This window comes from Canis lupus, chromosome 11 (assembly GCF_003254725.2).
Source record: "Canis lupus dingo isolate Sandy chromosome 11, ASM325472v2, whole genome shotgun sequence".
NCBI lineage: Eukaryota > Metazoa > Chordata > Mammalia > Carnivora > Canidae > Canis > Canis lupus.
In genome coordinates, this window is record NC_064253.1 from 24,776,773 (window position 1) to 24,799,053 (window position 22,281).

The 22,281-nt window shown below is 42.0% G+C and overlaps 1 protein-coding gene across 4 annotated transcripts in view; it reads right to left on the bottom strand.

The window, feature by feature from the left end:
• KLHL3 (kelch like family member 3) overlaps positions 1–21,702 on the bottom strand; it is a 112,825-nt gene extending 91,123 nt beyond the window's left edge. For 2 of the 4 annotated variants that reach the window (XM_025433019.3, XM_049091819.1), the window contains exons 1-2: positions 21,253–21,696; positions 5,364–5,483 (exon numbers count right to left, since the gene is read on the bottom strand). In XM_025433019.3, coding sequence (XP_025288804.1) covers positions 5,364–5,483; positions 21,253–21,266 — 134 coding nt within the window. In that variant the 5' untranslated portion in view covers positions 21,267–21,696. Of the gene's footprint in view, positions 1–5,363; positions 5,484–21,252 lie in introns of all 4 variants that reach the window. The other 2 variants (XM_025433018.3, XM_049091820.1) reach the window with 2 other exon arrangements.
• Positions 21,703–22,281: the final 579 nt, after the last annotated feature.

Here is a 22,281-nt window from a genome sequence, read left to right on the forward strand (position 1 = left end):
CCACTGGCTGGCTGGGTGGTAAATCAGGAACCAAAAAGCCATTAGGATTCTGCTGCCCAGAAGCAGCTAACAGTCTGACGAGAGCAGAGTGATAAAATGCAAAAGGAAGAGGAAGACTAGGTGGTTACCATGCCAACAGCCCATTCTCTACCATGGAAGTAAAAAGAATAGGAAACTCGTGAATTGTGTGATTCATAAATTGCATAGAACATGTGTGCGTGAACTAAAATAGCTTAAAATTGAGGGTGGAAGATGTGAAAACAGTGCAAGAAATAACCCCAGTTCCCTAGAATATCATGTAACATTTCATTAGTATAGTCCCTGGATGGCAAGATGCTTTGCCAGGCCTTCATCCAAATAAAGTATACCTCCCTCTAGGTGACATTAAACTCACCCAGATTAATAAAGTGTCTTTTCAGGCTCCCTTTCTCTCTCTCATCCAACCATTCCACTCTACTTTTAAAAATCAGCCATACCTTTAATACCTTAGAAATTAAAATAATTTAAAGCCACAAAAAACCTTAGACTCTGATAAAATCTTTAAACACCACTAGAATGCAAGTTTCATTGAGAACAAAATTTTGACTCCCTAACTTACTGTCATATTCTTGCAACTGAGCACAGCACTTAGCATTTCATCATCATCAATACTAATAGCTACACAGTTATGGAACATTCACTTCATGCCAGGGCTTCATGACAACATCTAAGGAATAGTATGGTTATTACTATGCTACATGCTGTTGGAATCAGCAATTCTACTTCACAGGAATTAATTCTATAGAAAAAATTGTGAACGTGCACCTGTATTTAACAATAGTAATATATATCACTGTTCTAAGCACTTTACTAACTAATCCTCTTAACAAGCCAGCAACCCTGCAACTATTATTAGCCTCACTTTATGGTTGACAAAAGTGAAGTCAGGGACATTAATTAACTTGTACAGGGTCACACACTACTGGGCCAAGATTTGAAACCAGGCTGTCTGCCTCCAGGGTCTATGCTTATGACCACTATGCTATATTGCTCCCAACATAACCATTGCAGGTACTATTTACAGGAGGGACTGGAGGACCTCGACATCTAGCAACAAGGAACTGTGGTTCAAAAATTAACCAAAAATATAGAAACAATATTTTGTACCCCAATTTTCAATATTGGGGTACCTTGCTGGCTCCATCAAGAGATCACACAACTCTTGATCACAAGGTCATGAGTTGGAACCCCACATGTGGCATAGAATTTACTTAAAATTAAAAAAAATTAAGGGAAAAAACTTGTCCAATATAATGTTAAGAGAAAAAAATCTGATGAAACATAGGTTTTAAGGAAAAATATTCTCCCAAGTGTTAACAACAGTAACCAGTGGGTATTCAGATTATAGATGACTTTTTGCTCATCCGTATTTTATAAATGTTCTATAACGTACTTCTTTTCCAAAAAAAAAAAAAGACAAGAAAAAAAAAGAAAAGAAAAGAAAGAAAAGAAAAGAAAAACGGGAATTTTTTAAATTAAAAAAAAATAAAAGGGAAATTTATGCCTAAACCTGCACGAAAGATTGGCAAAACATATACAGATTGTGCTCCATTTGAAAAAAAGAAAAAAGGAAAAACAAGACTGTAATGGTTAATTAGTTTTATGTGTCAAATTAACTGGGCTAAGGGATGCCTAATGCACTGGGAAAATATTAGAATTCTGTGGGATTCTGTGATTTTTTTTAAATGCATTTTCATGTGTAAAATGGGATTTTCCTGTTTTCTTCTAAGAGCAGTATGGTTTTAGATCTTACATTTAAGTCTCTAATCCACTTCAAGTTAACTTTTTTGGTGGGGTAAGATACAAGTCCAATTATATTATTTTCCATGTGCCTGTCCAGCTTTCCTAACACCATTTACTGAAGAGACTATCTTTGTCCATGAAGTGTTCTTAGCTTCTTTGTCAAATATTTGTTGACATACATGTGTGGGTTTATTTCCAGGCTCTCAATTCTGTTTCATGGTCTGTGTTTATACCATCCTGTTTTGACTGCTACACTTTGTGATATCATTTGAAATCAGAAAATGTGGTATCTCCAACTTTGCTCTGCTTTTGCAAGATTGCTTTGGCTATACAGGGTTTTCTGTTCCATACAATTTTAGAATTTTTCCCCATTTCTGCAAAAAAAATGGCATTGGAATTCTGATAGAGATTGCATTCAATCCATAGAGGAGTTTGGGTATTATGTACATTTTAACAATATCAATTCTAATTCATAAAACTGGGATATTGTCCATTTATTTCTGTATTCTTCAATCTCTTTCAACAATGCATAATAGTTTTCAGTGTACAGATCTCTCACCTCCTTGGTTAAATTCCTAAATATGTTATTGTTTTTTATGCTATTATAAATGGAATTGTTTTCTTTTTCAGATAGCTCATGGTTACTGAATAGAAATGCAAGTGATTTTTTTATATATTGATCTTGTATCCTGCTTACCAAATGTTTACCAGTTCTAAGAGTTTATTGGTGGCATCTTTAGGGTTTTCTATAAATAGGATTACATTATCTGCAAACAGCCTTCTTTCTTTCCGATATGAATATATTTTATTTCTTTTTCTTGACTAACTAGTCCTTTGTTCAATAGGAATGGTGAGAGTGAGCACCCTTGTCTTGTCCTGACCTCAGAAGAAAAACTTTCAATCTTTTACCACTGAGTATGATAGCAACTGTAGATTTTTCAAATGTGACCTTTATTCTGTTAAGGTATGTTCCTTCTAGATTCAATTTGTTAGGAGTTTTCATCATAAAAGGGTATTGAATTTTGCCAAACAACTTCTGCATCTATTGAGAGGATCATGAGATTTTTATCCTTCATTCTATTAATGTGGTGTATCACATTTATTGACCTGCATATGTTGAACCATCTTTGTACCACAGAGATAGATCCTACTTGGCCATTGTATATGATCTTTTTAACATACTGTTGAATTCAGTTTCCTAGTATTTTGTTGAGAATTTTTACATCAATATCCATCAGGAACGCTGGCCTATAGTTTTCTTGTCTTGTAGTGTCCTCATCTGGCTTTGGTATCAGAGTAATGCTGGCCTTGTTAACACGAGTTTGAGAGTGTTCCCTCCTCTATAGTTTTTTGGAAGAATTAGGAAGGACTGGCATTAATTCTTTTTTGAATGTTTGGTAGAATTCACCAGTGAAACCATCTGGCCACAGGCTTTTTCTTTATTGAGAGATTTTTGATTAGTGATTCAATCTCCTTAATCATTACTGATTGGTTCAGACTCCCTATTAATGACTCAGTCTTGGTAGGTTGTACATTTCAAGGATATTATCCATTTCTTCTAGGTTATCCAACTCGTTGGCATACAATTGTTCATAGTGGCTCCTTAGGATCATTTGTATTTCCACAGTATCCGTTGTAATGTCTCCACTTTCATTTATAAATATTGAGTCTTCTCTCCTTGGTCTAGCTAAAGTTACATTTATCTTTTCAAAACAACCAATTCTTGCTTTCGTTCTTTTTTCTTCTATTGTCTTTCTAGTCTCATTTCATTCATCCCCATTCTAATCTTTAATATTTCCTTCCTTCTGAGACACCTGGGTGGCTCAGTGGTTGAGCATCTGCCTTTGGCTCAGCATGTGATCCTGCAGTCCCGGGATGGAGTCCCACATCAGGCTCCCTGCAGGGAGCCTGCTTCTCCCTCTGCCTGTGTCTCTGCCTGTCTCTCTCTCTGTCCCTCATGAATAAATAAATAAAATCTTTAATATTTCCTTCCTTCTGATAACTTTGGGCTTAGTTTGTTCTTCTTTTTCTAATTCCTTGAAATGTAAATATAGGTTGTTTATTCAGCGACCTAGAATCTTAAATCAGACAAAAGCCATATAGATGGGAACTAAATGAGGAATGTCACTGGTATCTATAGAACACAACACAAATTCTTCAGGGACAAGAGAATTGTACCCATAGGCATGAACATCAGCACTGCCCACTGCCTAAGATGACAGTGGGTAGAGCCTCCAGGAAATCTGGCAGGAGGCCTAATAAAAACTGAGCAGTAGTGCGTAAGACAAATTTAATTTAACTTGGTTTTTAATGGCAAAGACTGGGTCCCGCAAAAAGGGGAAGGGAGGAAACAAATACAGAACCACATAAATTTTTGTTTAAAAGTAGTTTAGCCCCACTACTCAACAAACACATCTTCAGTTCTATGTCCTTTTACTTATCCCATTTTTTTCTGCTTGAAAGACTTCCCCCTAATCCCACCACTTGTTATTTCCTTAACTCTTACTTATCCTTCAAAATTTAGCTCAAGCACCATCCCCTTTAGAAAGTGTTCTCCAAAGTTGTGGTATGTTATACTTGCTTTCATAGTACCCCTTCGGAAATAAGTAACTATTGTATATCTATCACCTGACAGGCACCTGATGCATTTCTCTTTCATAACACCTATTCTATACTATAGGAAGATCATTTTCATTGAACTGTTAATACTTTTTCACTCATACCCATCCCAGAGCCTAGTCAGGGCCTCTAGGCGTCTTTGGTAAATGCCTTGAGGCTCCTATGAAGTACTGCGTACTATGGATCAAAATGATTCAGAAGCTGTCCGTCTTCAGGGAGCTCATAAATGGCAGAGAAAAGAGGAGATTAACAAGTATAGCTCACAATAGGGTGAAGTATGCTATAAATAATGCCGTGGGCAAAGGAAGATTTTGAGTTCCCTGGTAAGGAAGAGATTGGGCGTGCAGCCTTCGCACAAAAAACATGTTCAGTGTCCTGAATCTGCCTTGCAACAAGCTCACCAGAGGTACCTATTGGCCTTATAAATAGCCTGCACACCCCTCACCATTAGCTCGCAGAGGATGAGCACATTTGCATTTCATTTCTTTCTTTACAGAGTTAAATTGCTTGAAAACACTAGGTAATCTTCCATTTATTTAGCTGTTGTAAAAAGCTAAATTCAGATCAAGGAATGAGAGGAGGTGGCCAAAAGAAAACGTGTATCACCCACAATCTTTAATCTGCAACTATGTATCAGCATTGTCATTATTCTACTATTGGTCTTCAAGCAGCTGGTTTGGTTGGAAACCAAATTTATGAACAAAACTGCTCTAACTTTAAAAAAAAATTATTTCCCTGTGATTAAGGAGTCAAATGAAAGGTGTTGAATCAATACAAAGGAAAGAGAAAGCTTTCTGAAAGCCATTCTGTCTTGATGGAGTTTAAAGGGAGAAGCCAAGTGACTGTGAGTAGGTGGGGGAAAGTGAGAATTCACTAAGCTGGTGGTGTTCTGCTCTCAGTGCCTGATGACGCTCACTCACCAAGTTCTTCCCAAAAGGGCACAAGCAAAATAGGAAAAGTACCTCCGCAGTTCATTCATAACCTTGAACGCCTTCCCCATGTGGGCAGAGTTGACAGTGATCGTCCTCTGGTTCTTTTCATCATCCCCGGCCTGAACCGGGGGCTGGGAGCTCAGCTTGATGCTGTGAACAGGAAGGGAGTGGGAGGGTAAAGAGAGGATCACATGTTGGTAAACCCATTTGCCCAGCTGCCACAACTCAATGCAATTGCCCACCCACCAGAAGCATCTTTGTCAGCTTGTTTTCTTCATCACAGACTCAGCAGGGAAAGAAATGCATTGGGTCAGCCATTTCTGCAGGATCTTCCAATGCAAAGAACATTCCTCTGGTGGAAGCTGGTGGAAGCCAGGTCCTTAGTCAGACTTTATGAGAAGTCCTTATGCTCTGCCCACCTCTGAAGGGGTGGGAGCATGGGAGGAGATTAAGTGCTTCCCACTCACTTCACAGGGAAACTTATCCACTCAACATTCAATGGAGCCTACCATGTGCCAGGCACTGTATTTTGGGGAAACACAACAAACAAGGTAAGAGACAGCTGCTCTCACAAAGCTGAGATTTGAGCCCAGTGTAGGAGGAAGCCAAGCAAACACCTAAACATCATATCTTCATTATTATGATTGGACAGGAGGCACAGAAGCGCAGAGGATGGGCAGTGACTCCAGTGCTGGCAGGATAAGGGGAAACTTCCCAGAAGCTGAGGGAGAGCAGAAATCTCAAGGAAGAGTAAAAATAAGACAAGTTAAGAAGGAATATGGAGAGCACCCTGGCAGGGCAAAGAGTAGATACACAGAAACCTAAAGGGAAAGAGTCAAAGGAGTTCAATAAAACTAGGAGAGCTTCAACACTAAAGGCTAGAAGACAGAGCAGTCCAGTAAGGGTCATAGTAACAAAGCCAAGGAGCTTGGACTTCCAAGCAGCTTCTAGACAATGAAAAGCCATCTAAAGGAGAGAGAAATGAACACATTTGTGCTTGAGAAAGATCACACTGGCTGTGGTAGGGAGAACAACGCACAGGAGTGAAAGCTTCTGGGAAAGCATAATCCCATCCAAAGACAAGGAACTGTCACTGTTATGAAAAAGAAGGCCTGTCTGTGTGGACTAAGTGAGCAGGTGGAGACTAGCAAGAGTCATTCATAACCTCAAAGTCCTTGGTACTGAAGACAAAACACTCAGATTCCTATGGATGCCAACTAGATGTCCAACTACTCCTGAGCAATGGGTTTCAGCTTTATGGGGGATGGAAAAAAATTAGCAAAGGAATGAACCACAAAAGGACTTTTTCCCCCCAAATTGATTAAATTATTCAGCTCCAAGATCAAGTCCAGGACCTGTTCTAAGAGGAAAACCGAAACTTCTCCACTTGTGTAGACTTGGGGACTCACAATTCATTCAAATTCTAGTTTAAAGATAGTTTGCTTTACCTTTGCATGGTGTGCCTCCCTACATGCTACCACCTAGACCTGCAAACTGGTTTAAGAAAGGGGCTTCTGTGGTTAAGAGAATGTTCCAGAGACCTGATAATCTCTACAGATCTTACAATGAAATTTGTGACTATTAGAACATTCAAATACAACCAGCATGCAAGACCTACAGTTCATCTGACCATGATAGACACCTCCTTTGGCTTCCTGTCCCACCTTCAGTTCAATATGCAAATACAAGCCATGGTCATCTGAACTGTGGGACTATCTGAATTCTGGGGGCAAGGAAGTTACCTGAGCACAGGAAGATAAATATCGAGAGATGCCCAAAAGCATAGGATTAGAGTAGTATGCTTAGGGAGGCAAAGAAAATCTCAAAAACAGGTGATCAAGGTGAAGGAACACCTAGCAAAGGTGCAAAGTTTCATATGAGAAATCCCACAAGCATTATTTATTTTAAAATCAGTGTCTTTCAAAACAGATGAACATATGGGAAGGGGGAAGAGAAAAACAGGAGAGAGGCAAACAAGCCACAAGAGACTCTTAATGATAGAGAACAAACTAGGGGGAATGGGCTAGGTGAGGGATGGGCTGGATGAGGGATGGGTATTAGGAGGGCACTTGTGATGAATACTGGGTATTATATGTAACTGATGAATCATCGAATTCTACTCCTAAAACCAATATTGCACTGTATATTCACTACCTAAGATTTAAAAAAAAAAAAAGTGTCTTTCCCTACACCAAGGCCAGAAAGATAATTTCTATGTTCTACTAAAAGTTTATCATTTTTTAAACATTCATTTTACCTAATTTCTTTTTTTTAAGATTTTATTTATTTATTCATGAAAGAGGCAGAGAGAGAGAGAGGCAGAGACACAGGCAGAGGGAGAAGCAGGCTCCATGCAGAGAGCCAGACATGGGACTCAATCTCAGGTCTCCAGGATTACGCTCTGGGCCAAAAGCAGGCGCTAAACCACTGAGCCACCCAGGAATCCCCAAAAGTTTATCATTTTTGTTTTTGGTTAATGGCCCATATCTGATGCTGATTTTTATGTCATGATGTGAAATACAGATCTAATGTTTTCCCATACGTTCCACTTACTGAACACTTGTTTTTCCCACTTACCTGTCATGCCACCATAGGTCATATGTCAAAGTTCCAAATATAGGGATCCATTTCCATTCAGACTCTCTAAGCTATTCCATTGGTCAGTTTATATGTCTCTATGCCAATTCCACATTATTTCTGTCACTTCATTATGAGGCTTGATACCTGACAGAGCAAATCCTCAATCCTATTATTATGCTTCAAATGTGTCTTCACTATTCCAGTTTCTTTACTCTTTCATGCAAATTTTAGTATCAGTTTTTTAAGTTCTATGAAAGACTCATGGGATCTTGATGGAAACTGCATTGAATCTATAGATCTATTAGGATAGAACTCACATCTTTCTGATATTATGTCTTCCAATCCATGAAAATGGAATATCTCTCTCCATTTATATAATCTTCTTTAATGTTAAAACTTTATATTTTTCTATATAACTTTATACATATTTGATTAAATTTGCTAAGTACTTTAAGACTGTTGTTTTACAATAGCAATGGTATATTTTTTGAATTGTATGAATGTCTCTGAATGAGACAGCTTTTTTATAAAATGCAACTGATTTTTGCAAATTACTATTTTGCCACCTTATCAAATGTTCCTATTTCTTTATTTGTCTGAAGAGTCAATAAGGTGTTCTATGTAAACAATCATATTAACCTGCACATACTGCCAGAGGGTTTTTTCCCTTCTTTCCAATTCTTAGGCCTCTAATTTTTTTTTTGAAAGAAATTTTGCACTGCTAGGATAGCCTCACATGTTGAACAGAAAGTTGCTAATATTCTTGTTATCTTCCTGATTTTAAAGATGTTTCTAATGTTTCCACATTGCGCATGTTTGTTGTAGGATTTTTACAGATGACCTTAATCAAATAAAGAAAATTCCCTTGTATTTTATTGGTTTTAATCATAAAATTATACTGAATTTATCAAACATTTTTGTGAATCTAATGAGCTGATCATATGGATTTTTCCCTTTAATCTTTTCATGTGGTAAATGATACTAATATATTTTCTAAAATGAAACCATACTTGCATTCCCGGGACAAATCTAGAAACTATAAAAAGACTGTACAAATATTCATTATTAAGTGCTGTCTTCAAATTGTAAAGAGACTTAAAAGCCAAGGGGGGAAAAATATACTTTGGTATTGATCAGAAAACCACTGAAGGCTTTTGACAGGGACCTAGTAAGATCAGAGCTCTTAAAAGGACAGACATTATTAGTTCTATTTCACATATATGGAATAGAAGTAGACCAAATAGGACTATTTTGAAAGCACTGACAACAATCTTCCAGTACGACCAGTGAACGGGAAGGCTTGCTCCTCTTTGTAGCCCTAATACAATAATAATAATGATGTAGCCCTAATACATTATTGTGTTTACCAAAAGGTCTCGAACACAGATTGCCTATTCAAAGGATAAAGTTCAACAAAAAGCAATTCATATCAAAGCCAGCCCAACTATTGGGCTGATTAGGGGAAGGACATTTGGTCTCCCCGCTATATCCAGAGCCTTTTCCACACTCGATCCGGGGGCAAGGCTGGACATCATAAAGATCCTAAGGTCTCTTCCTTCTCCTACTCTGCACCTCTGTGATAACAAAGGAAGTCTGGAGTAGACTCTGGATTCCTGGGTTCTGGAAGGTACAAGCTTCTTGGCAACTCACTGACCTTCCAGGGAGCAGGAAAGAGAGGAGAGAGAGGGGCTAACTGCTCAGAGAAGTTAGGAATCTTGGACAAGATCACTCAGATTTTAAGTTGCAGAAATGGGAACTGAGCTCAGGTGTCTGACTTGAATCAGCCCAAGCTATTCACCACAGTCTACACCCTCCAGCATGTCCATATATATGCGCACGTGCATGCGCACACACACGTGCCTCAGTCTAGGATCATGTGCTCAGACCAAATTGCTAGATGCCACCATTCCCTCCCCTAAATCTTTCTCCCTCCATCCCTACCAGATCTTAGTTAGTCTCCACAGATAGCCCACTCCCACTCTCTGAAGGCCCCGGTGTGCTCAGTTCATGATCCTAGACACAGCAGATGCAGATTTCCCTCCCACCTATGAAACACAGATCACATAGAGGCATATTCCTCTTCTCTTGTCTGTTCAAGGTCCATAAGGTCTTTCACTCTGGCCAGACCTAGCCAAAATTACACATACCCACAATACACACATTTCTCTAGGCAGATTTGGCCACTAAATGTTTTCCACTAAAAAGCCTTTATTAGCAAATTCCCTTATTCTAAAGCACAAACTGGCTGATTTCTCCAGGAGTAAAGATTGGCTCCAACTTGGATCCGTTCCTAAGTTTCAGTCCCTACTAAAATCATACAAGGTCTTCAGAAATGTCTATTTTCAGACTGCTTTTCTGCTTTTGAAAAATATGGAATAGAGCTGGAACCAACACTAGGGGATACAAAGATGTAACTGATCCTTGACCGGGTCTGCAGGATGTCTGGCTTGAGAAAGATTATTATTTTGAAGCTGTTGCATATTATTCTTCATCAATACCAAGAAAGAATAAGGAAAAATGTCCGGTCACTATGCTAGATCTCATGTATACATAAAACATCTTTTGGAGATAGGACAGTGACTTAATTTCTTCGGAAGTCTTCTTAAAAACTTCTTTAAAAATTTCCTCTGCTATGACTTAAATACAGTCTTACCTACAGATTGGAGAAGAGTTGATCTTTAATTCACTTCAACCACCCTCCTCCATGAATCCTCCAAATATTTGTGTATGTAATGCATAAATGTGGTGTGATCCTCTTAATTTCGTACATATGTATATAGATCTACTCATTAAGAACACTTAAAGGAAAAAAAAAAATAAAAACACCATACCAGGCTTCAAGAACTCCCACCCAGTCCAACTGAAGTGAGTCAGCCTTCGATGTTTCACCATCTGGCAAGAAGCATACAGACCACCCAATTCTCTCCATAGGTAATATTAATTTATATATGCCCCTCCCACCAGATCTGAACCTCTGACTATTTAACAAAGGAGCATTCATCTATGCTGAGACGTCCAGAGTTTCAGTGACTTTCAAGCTGAGCCATATCTAAGAGTCAAATGTGTCAGCAACAACAGATGTGGTGAGAAAGCATGGGCCAGGCAGTATCCTTGTTCTGTCTTATAGAAATATACAGAAATGGCCATCAAAGCCATTTACCATTTAAGCTGCAGCAGAATTAGACTAGTCAACTTTGTCGGACCACAACAAATCTGGCTTATTAATTAATTTTACACACTGTCATGTTATTAAACATATTTACATGAACCACCAATGGTGCCATAGTGAACACAGGAAGTGAGTAATTCCTTTAGCCTAGCAGGTAAAAATGCCAACAACCCCTTCAATATCCCACAGAAACAAAGTATTACATGTTGGCCCAGACCTAATTCACATTCTCACTGATGTCATCCAATAAGTCATATATATGAAATAGCCAAGACTCATAGCTTTAAGAAGGATGAACACAGGGGCACCTGGGTGGCTCAGTCAGTTAAACATTCAACTCTTGATTTCAGCTCAGGTCATGATTTCAGGATCATGGGATCGAGCCCCACGTCAGGTTCTGTGCTCAGCAGGAGTCTGCTTGAGATTCTCTTTCTCCTTCTTGCCCCCTCCTCACTCGTGCTCTCTCTCTCTCTCACACACACACTCTCTTTCTCTCTCTCATAAATAAATAAATAAATAAATAAATAAATAAATAAATAAATAAATAAATAAATAAATCTTTAAAAAAATGTTTTAAAAAGAAGGATGAACACAGCTGGCCCTTCCTTCCTAGGCTATCCAATTCTCTTTTCCCTTGGTCAAGCCTATGACAGTGCCTCTCCCCTCTGTCCTACGACAGTGGCTGTCCCCCATTTTAGATGCCCTCCCTGCAAGTGCTTTGTGCACAAAATCAATCACTAAAAAGTCATTCAGATCACATCTTTCAGATTCTCACTGCCCACAGGTCTCTTCAGGGGCCCATGAAGAATGTAAGCTAGAAGCTCACTCAGAGCCTGCTGCTTCCTTCTTTTCAAAGGACTACATAGCTAAAACACTGAAACAGCAGCAGCCTACAGGATAAAGGTCATGATACCTTGCTTAGTATTCAAGGTCTTCAAGGTCTTCCTTGACCTGGACTATACCTAAATCCTAGCCCTATCTTCTACTCAAATATTTACTGAGTACCCATTTTCTACTGATCAGACGAATCATCCACTATAGACAGACTCCTTCTCCCTTTTCTTCTATGATAGTCTAAATGCCTGCTCTTCCAGAACTAGCTAAGCTTTGTCTCTTCTGTGAAGTCCTCTGAATACTTTGGTCCTAAGTGATCTCTGTCTTCCCTAAATGCCTCAAGTATTTCTGTCCTATAACTAATCCTGCATACAGAATACTGTCCTGTATTTGATTATGTTTTCATGGCACCTATCTAAAAACCCACTCCTCTTATACCTGGTGGACAAGGACCACGAATCCAGGGACTCTACATGGCTTAGCTTGCCCCACATGGCACCATGCCCATAACAGGCCCTCATAACATATTTGCCATCAGTGAACTCTGACCTGAAAACCCTTTGCTTGTCCTTACAAGTGATAAATAGTAGAGCAGAGTGGAACAGTGGAATAGTCTGCCCCATCCAATGGCTCCAAGGCTAATGATTTTAAAAAGCAAAAGTGGGGTCAGTTTTCAGAGCTAAACTATAAATCAATACACATAAAATATTAAATACAGAAGTTATTTTTTTTAAATACAGAAGTTATAAATAAAAATATCGGGACACCTGGGTGGCTCAGCAGTTGAGCATCTGCCTCCAGCTCAGGGCGTGATCCCGAGATCCTGGATCAAGTCCCACGTCAGGCTCCCTGCGAGAAGCCCGCTTCTCCCTCTGCCTATGTCTCTGCCTCTCTCTCAATCTCTCTGTGTCTCTCATGAATAAATAAATAATTCTTTTTAAAAAAATCTAAGTTCTAAATAATAGGCCTTCTCAGCATACCACCTCTCACCATCTTTTCTCCTGCCCTCCCTTGTTCTCTACAACCCAGATCCACATACCCAAAGTCTGTCTTGACTCCCTCATATTTTGCACAGTAACTTATACTAAAACTATCTAAAACTGAGGCTCTCCACCCTCCCTACTATTCCTCAAACCTCTTCTTCTTTCTGTACTCTCTCAGAGGCAAAACCAACCACCCACTCACCTATCCAAGAGGCAGAAACTCGGATGTCATCCTTAATATCCTCTTTCCCCCTCCCTCAAACCCCTCACATATAGCACCAAGCACTCCTTTAATCCATCTCACAGTCACTGCAACCACAACATCAGCCCAGGCCATCATGATCCCTTGCCTGCCTTACTAAGATAACACCCTCCCTAACTCCAGAGAGGCCTTTACAGAATGTCAGTGTGTGCAAGGGATGTTCTACTATGTGAAACCCCTTACTGGGTTTCTCACTGCATTCAGAATAAATCTCAGGGACCTAGCCTGGCCCTTCAGAATTCTATCATTGTCCTGAAGACTTCTTGCTACTGTAGTACTAAAATACTTGCACCTGCCTAAATATACCAGGCTCCTTTGCCCTACCCTATTCATTCTTATCATTCTTACTAGCTCTTCAAGTCTCTTGCTGGAAGTCTTCCCTATCATCCTCCACTACCCACTAGATTAATTTCCCTTCTGTTCTTTGCTTTCCTCCATATAATATTGTAATTACCTCTTTTCTGCCTCCCCCACATGGTGCATGTTTAACAGTTGGTTTCAAGGAAGAGAGCCCTGATTTGTAACATTTGCCAATTTCCATGGTGTAAATACTCCCACTGTGGCAGATTTTGAGCTACAAACATGATGTTACTGAACATGTTGAGCTGGAAAAAGATGTATAACAGCACACCATTATACTACTATACAGTATTTCCACTATACAGACACAAGAGACATAATCTAAAAGGCATAGACCACAGTAAAATAACTAGAAGTGATGAGTTTGAGGTATTCATTATACTTGTTTATAACTTATGATTAAGTTATGTAATTTATTTTTAATAAAGGTTAGGCTTCATAGAATGACTCACAAAACTCGTGACAATTTAACAAGCAGCTCTTGCAAATGGATGAGTGCTGGCCCTAGCACACCAGTGCCAACTCTAGACTTTGAGCTCCAAGAGAACAAGGATAGTGTCTTATTTCCCTCTGTATTCTGAGCTCTAGCACATGGCGGTGCTCAATAAATAATCACTGAGTAAATAACTGGATAGGTAAGTAAGTAAGGTATAACTACCAACTATTCCATCTTTCCTCATTTCTTCTCATCAAAATAATTATGGCTTTGTCCTTCTCAACTTCCCTTCTTTGGACCCCCATAATAGAGAGGCGAGGTTCTTTCTTAGCTAGTCTAATCCCCTGTACTGGTGATAGGAAATAAAGAGGACACAGGGAGAGAGAAAGGCATCATCAACTAGAGAGGAGGGAGGAAAGCATGAAGGGTAGTTACTTACTCTGTCAATTCTCAGGCTCTTCCCATTGCTCAGGAAAATTCATGCAAGGAATAGAAAAGACAAGACACTTCTATAGAAAGCCTGTCAGCAAGGCTGAGATGGAAAAGGCTCTGAGCTGGCTGACTATGCAGGGAGTTTGGGGGATCTGCCAAATGAGGAGCTCCAGAGGGCCTAGGGTAGGAGGGAACATGGACGACAAGAAAGTGGAGACCCAGAAATGCTGCTGTTAGGCACTGCATCTCCTCTGAAAGTCTTCAAGAAATGCAAATCAAGGTCAGAGAGCATAGGTTGATGCTGAGCCACACATAAAGAGCCCAAGCACATTATGTGCAAGCCACAGATGAGAGAGAATAAAGAGACAATGTCACCTAAAGAAGGCAGAAGAGCTCTGAGTCAGAGTTAAGATTATGTCAAACACCCTAAAATCCCCCAACAAAAAAAGCGCTGTTTAGAAAGGGAAACTGAAAAACAAGAACCAGAGAAAGCCCCTTGTCCAGCTCATTGCACACTGTCTAGGAAAGAAATGATTTAAGCATCATGGTCTGACCCGGTTCAGCTTCAGGTGGGATCCTTGTTGGAAAGCTCGAAGCCTGTAAATATTTGAATATCATACATCAGTCCCTAGCTCACTATGCAGCCTTTGATCAATCTGGTCCAGGAAGGAAGCAAAAAAAAAATGGGTAGCGGGCCCTCAGGAGCATCTTGACAGTAGTAGTCTTCACTGCAAATTAATAAGGCGCCATTCTGACTGTTGTACTTTTGGTTCTCATGAAGAGCTCATCAGCATGACTCTGCTTCTCCAAGTCTGGGCAGCAGTAGGACAATGACAAAACAGGGTTTCTATACCTACAGGGCTCTGGACCAACTATGGATCTAGTATGTATCCCAATCCTAAAGTTCAAGGCCAAAATGACCAAATTTAAATCTCTACCTCTGGGTTAATAAAGGGCCTGTCCCTTGGAGATATCCAGGCAGCAGGATTCAGGACTAGAGCCATCAAGAAACACCACCTCCACCACCTACACACAGGCCGCTACAAGGCCCCCTAATTCTTCATACTCTTTCAGTGGTGCTGCCAATATTCATAGCATCAGGCTAAGCCCCTGTGACAGCCCACACAGGCACACACAAGATGTGCATCAGTAAGCTATAGCTCCTGGCTAACAGTTATTAACAGCATTCACCAAAAGCTAATAATATGTTAAAGCACTTTGCCTTCACGATCTCACTGCATCTCCAGAATAGCCCTATTTATTTCCTGAAGCACTGAGATAAAACTTGCCTGGAAGTCTCGTATAACTACTAGGTAGGGAACTGACATTCAAACTCAGGTCTACCTGATGCCAGGGCCTAGGCCCTTACTAGCAATAGTCAGTGACTTGGGACAATGTGCACAGGCTGTCTGGCCAAGGGAGCTCAATGCATAAGGTCCCACTCTCGGAGGTTCTTTACTGTACAGCCCAGTCAGGCCAAACAGAAAGGACTGAACCCTACAGGACCCGTGGCATAGCACTACTCCACTCCACTGACTGCAGGGAAACTGCAGTGTGTATTATTAGAGTTGATACTATTAATTATACTGAACTAAGCAGTGTCCACATCCATCTTTCATGATTTGTCAAAGCTGGAGGGCAGCTGCTGCCATTCCTACTATGTGCTCCTTGCTGAACAAACTCCAGGACAGGTATGTTGCTAATCACATTACTATAGGAGCCCAATTCCTAGGCAATTTCCTTCAAAACCCAGGGCTGGGGTGGCAGTGGCTGGGTGGGGGTAAGGTGGGACTGGGGGTGGGGTCTCTTAAACGGGCTGTGTAAAAATGTAAAACCCAAGAGAAACACTTGCATGCAGAAAGACAGAATGAGAAAAGGAGAGAGGAAGACTAAAAGAGAAAAACACCCCTTGTCATGTGGCATTTTAGGAGCCAAGCTTCTATTTGGGTTCAACAGGACAGCTGAACTCTTCTGTGTGTGTGGTTTTGATAGAGGCTGTGATGGACTTTTATCAGTTAAAAAGAAAAGTCCAGGAGAGTTGTATTGAGAGACTTGAACATCCTCATAAATGATAAAAAGTTACAGATTTCTAGCTTAAGAACTGAATTAATTGAACAGGAAAATGTCCAAGAATAAAGCATGTTCAAGTTATTTTTTATTATAGTTTATTAATGCTCTTTTTCAGTCTAACCTAGTTTTAGGGTTCACCCAGCAACTGAAAAGAATTAGGTCACTTCTACAATGGCAAATTTCATCAAATAAAGCCCTAGCTTTAGAACACTTACTCCAAAATGTTCTTGCCTGCCTCTAGCTGAACCATCTAAAACCTAGCAAGCAAAATCCTCAACACCCAAATCTGGGTATTGGGAAATCAAGAGGCTTCACTGACTTTGCATTTGGCAGTTAAAAACCTTACTTCGCCAACAAATATTTACAAAATGGAAAATTTGGTTTCAGTTATCATAGTTGAAATGCACATCTGCTTCAGGCATCAATGATGCCCAAAAATATCTACAAAAGTTTCTATCTATGACTACTAAGGGTGGGAGAGGACTCAAGGATATGCCATGGGAAGAGAGAAAAGGCAAGGATGCTCAATACCTGCTCTTCCCTGGGTCTTGTTGACATTTTATCTGGTAATGCAAAACTCAGCATTTTGAGAATATCAGCTAAGTCATGTCTTCTCAAGAAATATGATCTTTCTGCTCATGGGTCAAGGATGAAAAAAGTTCTTCTGGCTCTGAAATTCCCTGAGGTCCAGAACAAATTCTCCTTGTAAAGATGAGCCACTCTCCTGAGAACTGCTCCCACCACTTCATGTCACAGTGCTGGATGCATGGTACCTCTCTCAAGGAGGTGCATCCCATTGCTTCCAAAGAAGAAAACCATAATTTTAAGAAAAATGACCAACTAACTTCCCCTTTTTATGATGCTTCTTCCCAAAGTTGTTCTCTGCAAATTTTGCAGATATAGACACTGTGCCTAGAAAAAAATTTTTTGAGATTTTATTTTTAAGTAATTTCTACACCAAACATGGGGCTCAAACTCATAACCCCAAGATCAAGAGTTGCATGCTCTATCAACTGAGCCAGTCAGGCGCCCCTGAAAAAAAAAATTTAATTTTGGCAATATACATAATATGACATTTTCCATTTTAACCACTTTTAAGTGTATAGTTCAGCGGCATTAAGTAGATTCATGTGCAACTATCACCACCACCCATCTCTGGAGTATAAATAAGGTGCTCAGCCCACAAAGCTGAGTTCCAGAACTGAAATAAAATCCAAATGGTGAGAGTAACTGCCATTTTCAATGTCTATCTGCTCTACAAACACAGAGGCCCATATACACAATTTGTCAGTATAGTAGCTGAGACCCAGAAACTCTGCTCCTTCACAAACCAGAAGGAAGAATCATCTTCCTCTGACGAAGAAACACTGATTCTTCACAAAGGGAGATGGGGAATCTTAGCATCAGCAAGTTCTTTAGAGAGCTGGACAGCTTCGGGGATACAGCAAAGGCAAGTGCAAAATCATAGGTTCTTCCTGAGATTTTGGCTGGATAAGTGTATCCAGTTCATGATTCCAAACCATTAAGGCATCCAGATGCCTCAGGATATCTATGAAAAGGAGGATTAAGGTAGGTGTTGGGGAAACCTAGCAGAAGGAATGCCAAGTCCCATTCTGTATCTCACTATGAGGAAATGCATGGTTTGGATAGAAGCAAGAAAATGGACCTGATAAGCTCTCCCTAATTTTCTCATGGGAAAAATCCCACATAGTCTGCTTCAGATGATAAATACAGAAAGTCCTTAAAATAAGCCTCAGGTAGAACCCCAGCATGAGTCGGGCAGTATAAGAGGGCAATAGATGAACACCAAAGATAACAAGTACCATTTACCTAATACTGAGTCTGTACCACAAAAAGATCCTTTACTAGATCCTTCTTCCTATGTTTTAGGATCTTGACAACAACTCATTTGATCTTGACAATAACTCTGTGTAGTATAGATCCTGTTATTACTCCCTTTAAACTAAAAAGAAAAATTATGTATGAAAAAGTGTGACACACTCAAGGTCACACAGTTTATGAAGCAGATTCACTATAAGGTCTGTGTTACTCTAAATCCCATGCTTTCAATTAACAGCCTTTTAAGGGAGAAGTTATTTTCATACCTTCATGGCAAAGAAAGAAAACTGTTCATTAAAAATCTCTTGGCTGAAAAATTTTAATGGTTAAAAACAGCCCCAATTAAACTTCAGCAGGTTAAGTGTGGAACAAGCACAGATTCAGGATTCCTCCAGCCGCTGGAGGTTTTGACATGTGATCCTAGGCCAGTCACTCCGCTTCTCTAGCCCTGGGTTTCCCAGGGAACTTATAAAACAAGGCCGCTTCCTCTGTTCTCCGCCTACAAAGCATTCCACCGGGTCAACGACCCGTGCTGAGATAATAAGGCTGATAGCCAAAGATGAACCTATTGGCCAAAGGTTTCAATCTCTTCTCTCACCAACTTTCTTCTTCATTATCAGAGCTTTCCACAAAAGTTATCAACTAATCGTCAAATAATTATGCAGCACCTACTATGCACGCAGCCACACAGCAATGCGTGAGGAGCATTCAGAGGCATAGGCACCGTCTTTCGCCTTGAGGACCTATCTCTGAGTCTGGGGACTTGTAAGATATATGAAACTAAAGCAGAAGAACATCTGGTGAGGACGCTTATTATTCAGTATCTCCTAACCCTAACTACAGATACAAACTGGAGAGACTAGAATTCAGAAGAACTAGAAATTTGAACTAGAAAAGCTGAAGTTTTCAACACAGAGTAGGGTTTTAAAACAGCCTTATTAGATGTATAAGTTTTGGAAAAGAAGAAGGGAAAGGCATTCCAGGTAAAAGGAACTCCAGGAGCGAAGGATCTGGAACTGGATAGAGTTGTATACAGGATGTGTGGTCATAGAAGAGACCAAAACATCGCTCGGGGTGGGGATTTTGGGTGAGCAAAGGGAACGCAGACTGGGCCAGATTTCTGAAGGCCTGAATGCCTGACATGGTAAGCTGGACTTGAAGTGGGAACAAAAGGTAATGGGTGATGTGGTAAACACTGCTCAGTTTGGATTTCTTGCCTACTCTGACTCCAGTAGGGGAAAAACAAAATCCAGGGGTCATAAAGCCCAGGACACGAGCCATCCCAGCAGGGAGGCCCCAGAGTGTCAAAGAACAAGATATCTCCTAGAGGGCAAAAGCTCATTACATTTCTGAAAATAGAACAGGAACACAGTAGATGCCCCCAAATGCTCAGGAGGCAGTACTTTGATCCACTGCCCATCTCACAAGGACCTTTCAGCCCCGATAGGCCACCAGTCAAGCAAATTGGGCCTGATCTCTAAACCGCCATTCACATCACCCCTGCCCTTCTGCTAGCTATCAGACTGATGGAAGGTGAGGACACTACCCATCTCTGCTACCAGCCAAGGAAATAGGCCTCCAGATGCTCTGCTGCCCAGCACGCCACATGGAGTCCAACCTCTAAGCTCCTGTTGCAAAAAGCACTGAGAGAGAAGTACATCAGCAGCATGCTCAGACTAAAAGTCCCAGACTCTTCCTGTGGGAATCACATCAAGAAACGCAGTCTCTGGGGCCTCATCAGACGGAAGCCGTCCAACAACCATGCCAACCCTAACAGGGTCAAGAGATGGTTAATGGCATCACCCAGCCCTGTGGGATGCAGGAGTCAGGGCTGTATGTGCAGAGGAAAGTGTTTATTGAGGTAATCTCCAGTGCTGAGCTAGCTGAACCTGTTATCATTTCACCAGCCTGTTATCATCTGCATCAAACTAGTAACTCAAAGCAGCAGCCCTCCTGTTTGTGGTGCCACACCTGACCCCTCCATGACTGAGGCCCCCGGGGCCTTTGCCTCCCCTCAAGGAAAATGGCAAGCCTTGTTCTCTACCACTGCAGACCTACAGAATGAAGAGGCTGACACGACAGGAGGAGACGACGTTTCAGCACAGAGGAATGACCCGCCCCCACACTGCACAGAGCACCTCCCAAATAAAAGAATCAGACCTTTAGATAACAGTTTAAAATGTCTATGCATGTGCCTGCTGGAAAATAAACTCTTGCTAGTTAGATCCAGCTCAACAAAGTACTTGAATTCCCTTCTGTTCATTCCTATTTCACAGGAATCCCTGATGGAAGGAGCAGGAGCTCCTCTAAAGCACATACATTCCAGTATCATCCATAAACTTTTCAATGAAAATAAAAGTCAGTTCAGAGCAAGTGTCACCTGAATGGGTTTCTCCCCTTCTTATTTGAACTGTGTACATGGGCGCACGGGCGTGCACGCACACACACACACACACACACACACACACACATCCTTTTAGGATAGACATGAGCATGGTACGCTTCAGATTTGAGCACGCTGGTGTGAACATGTAAGCACTCCATGCCAGGCCAGCCCTGATGTGACATCAGAGACCCCCCCACACCAAAGAAAAACCACCCCCCAGAAAGTAGCCAAGAAAGGGAAACGCCTCCTTGAGACGGCCTGGGAAGGCAATCCCGGCTCATCCCCTGCTAAAGCTGCACCCGAGCACCAGCCAGGAAGTCCCCTGTTGCGGGGGCACCGCTGCCCAGTAAGCCCAGTCCTGCCCCAGGTCTCTGCGAAGGGGCTTCCCTGCCCTGCCCCGGCCCCCTGGGACCCATCAGTGGCCAGGTCTCCCACCCTGCCTGGCCAGTACACATACAGAAGCGAGGAGCTGCACCACTGGCTCCCGCTTGTGCTCGCTCGCTCTCTCTCTCTCTCTCTCTCACACACACACACACAAACACACACACACACTTCATAACATACATACCTCTCACCCTCCATGAGGCGAGGCCCAGCCGGGTGCGCCCTCTGCGCTGGGGGCCAGCCGCGGGAGATGCGCTCAGCAACAGTGATTCAGCATGGCTGGCTGCGAACGCAGCCTCCTCCCTCTCGGTCCTCCCGCCTCTGACTGACTCCCAGCAGCTTCCACCGCAGCAGCAGCAGCAGCAGCAACAGCAGCAGCAGCAGCAGCAAACGTCTTACCCAGAGCTCCCTGCAGCCCTTTCAGCTTCTAGAGCAGCAGCCCACTGGCTCCCCTCCCCCGCCGGCCGCTGCTCCCGTCTCCTAGGAACAGCGCAGCCCCAGCCACCCCAGGGCGCGGCCACCTTGCCAGCCGCCTCCAGCTGCCCGGGCATCCCCGCCTCGGGCCACTCGCCCACCGCGGGCGGGGGGGGGGGGAAGGGGGCCTCCTGTGCCCACCCTGCAGAGGCTCAGGCTGTCCCTCCCCCTCCGGAGCCCAAGAACCCCGGCCCGGCCCCCGCCCCCCAGGCTGCGAGGCCCTGGGCCGGCCACGTTGCTGGAGTGAGGAGGCCTCTCTGCGGCTTGCGGCTTGCCGGGGAGTCTATCCACCTGGGGAAACTGGCTTGTAGGTCACAGCTCCTGTTCCAATTCCCCCTCACAAAACCTACAGTAGCTCTGAGAGTCTGACGGATGGAGACAAGTTAGGGGGAAGGAGCCTGATAGAGCTGAGAATGCAGAGAGAAATTTTATGAAGAGAAGAGACAGGGGTGAAACTGAAACAAACCCTACTGTGCCTTCAAGGAGCCCAAGACCATTGCAGTGAGGCCAGCACAGGGAACACTGCGCACGCTAGACTAACCTATGCCATACTGAAAGACCACAAATTTCATAGCACGGCCCTAAAATATCTTCCTAAAGCACTGAAATGTAACTGAAGCTGTGGCTGCAACCAGTAAGTCTCCCACTGGACCCCCATCTTCATCCTGTCATCTCCAGCTGCTGAGCCTCAGCTTAGACTGACTTAACTCCATGACACCATCTTGGGAAGGCCGAAGGC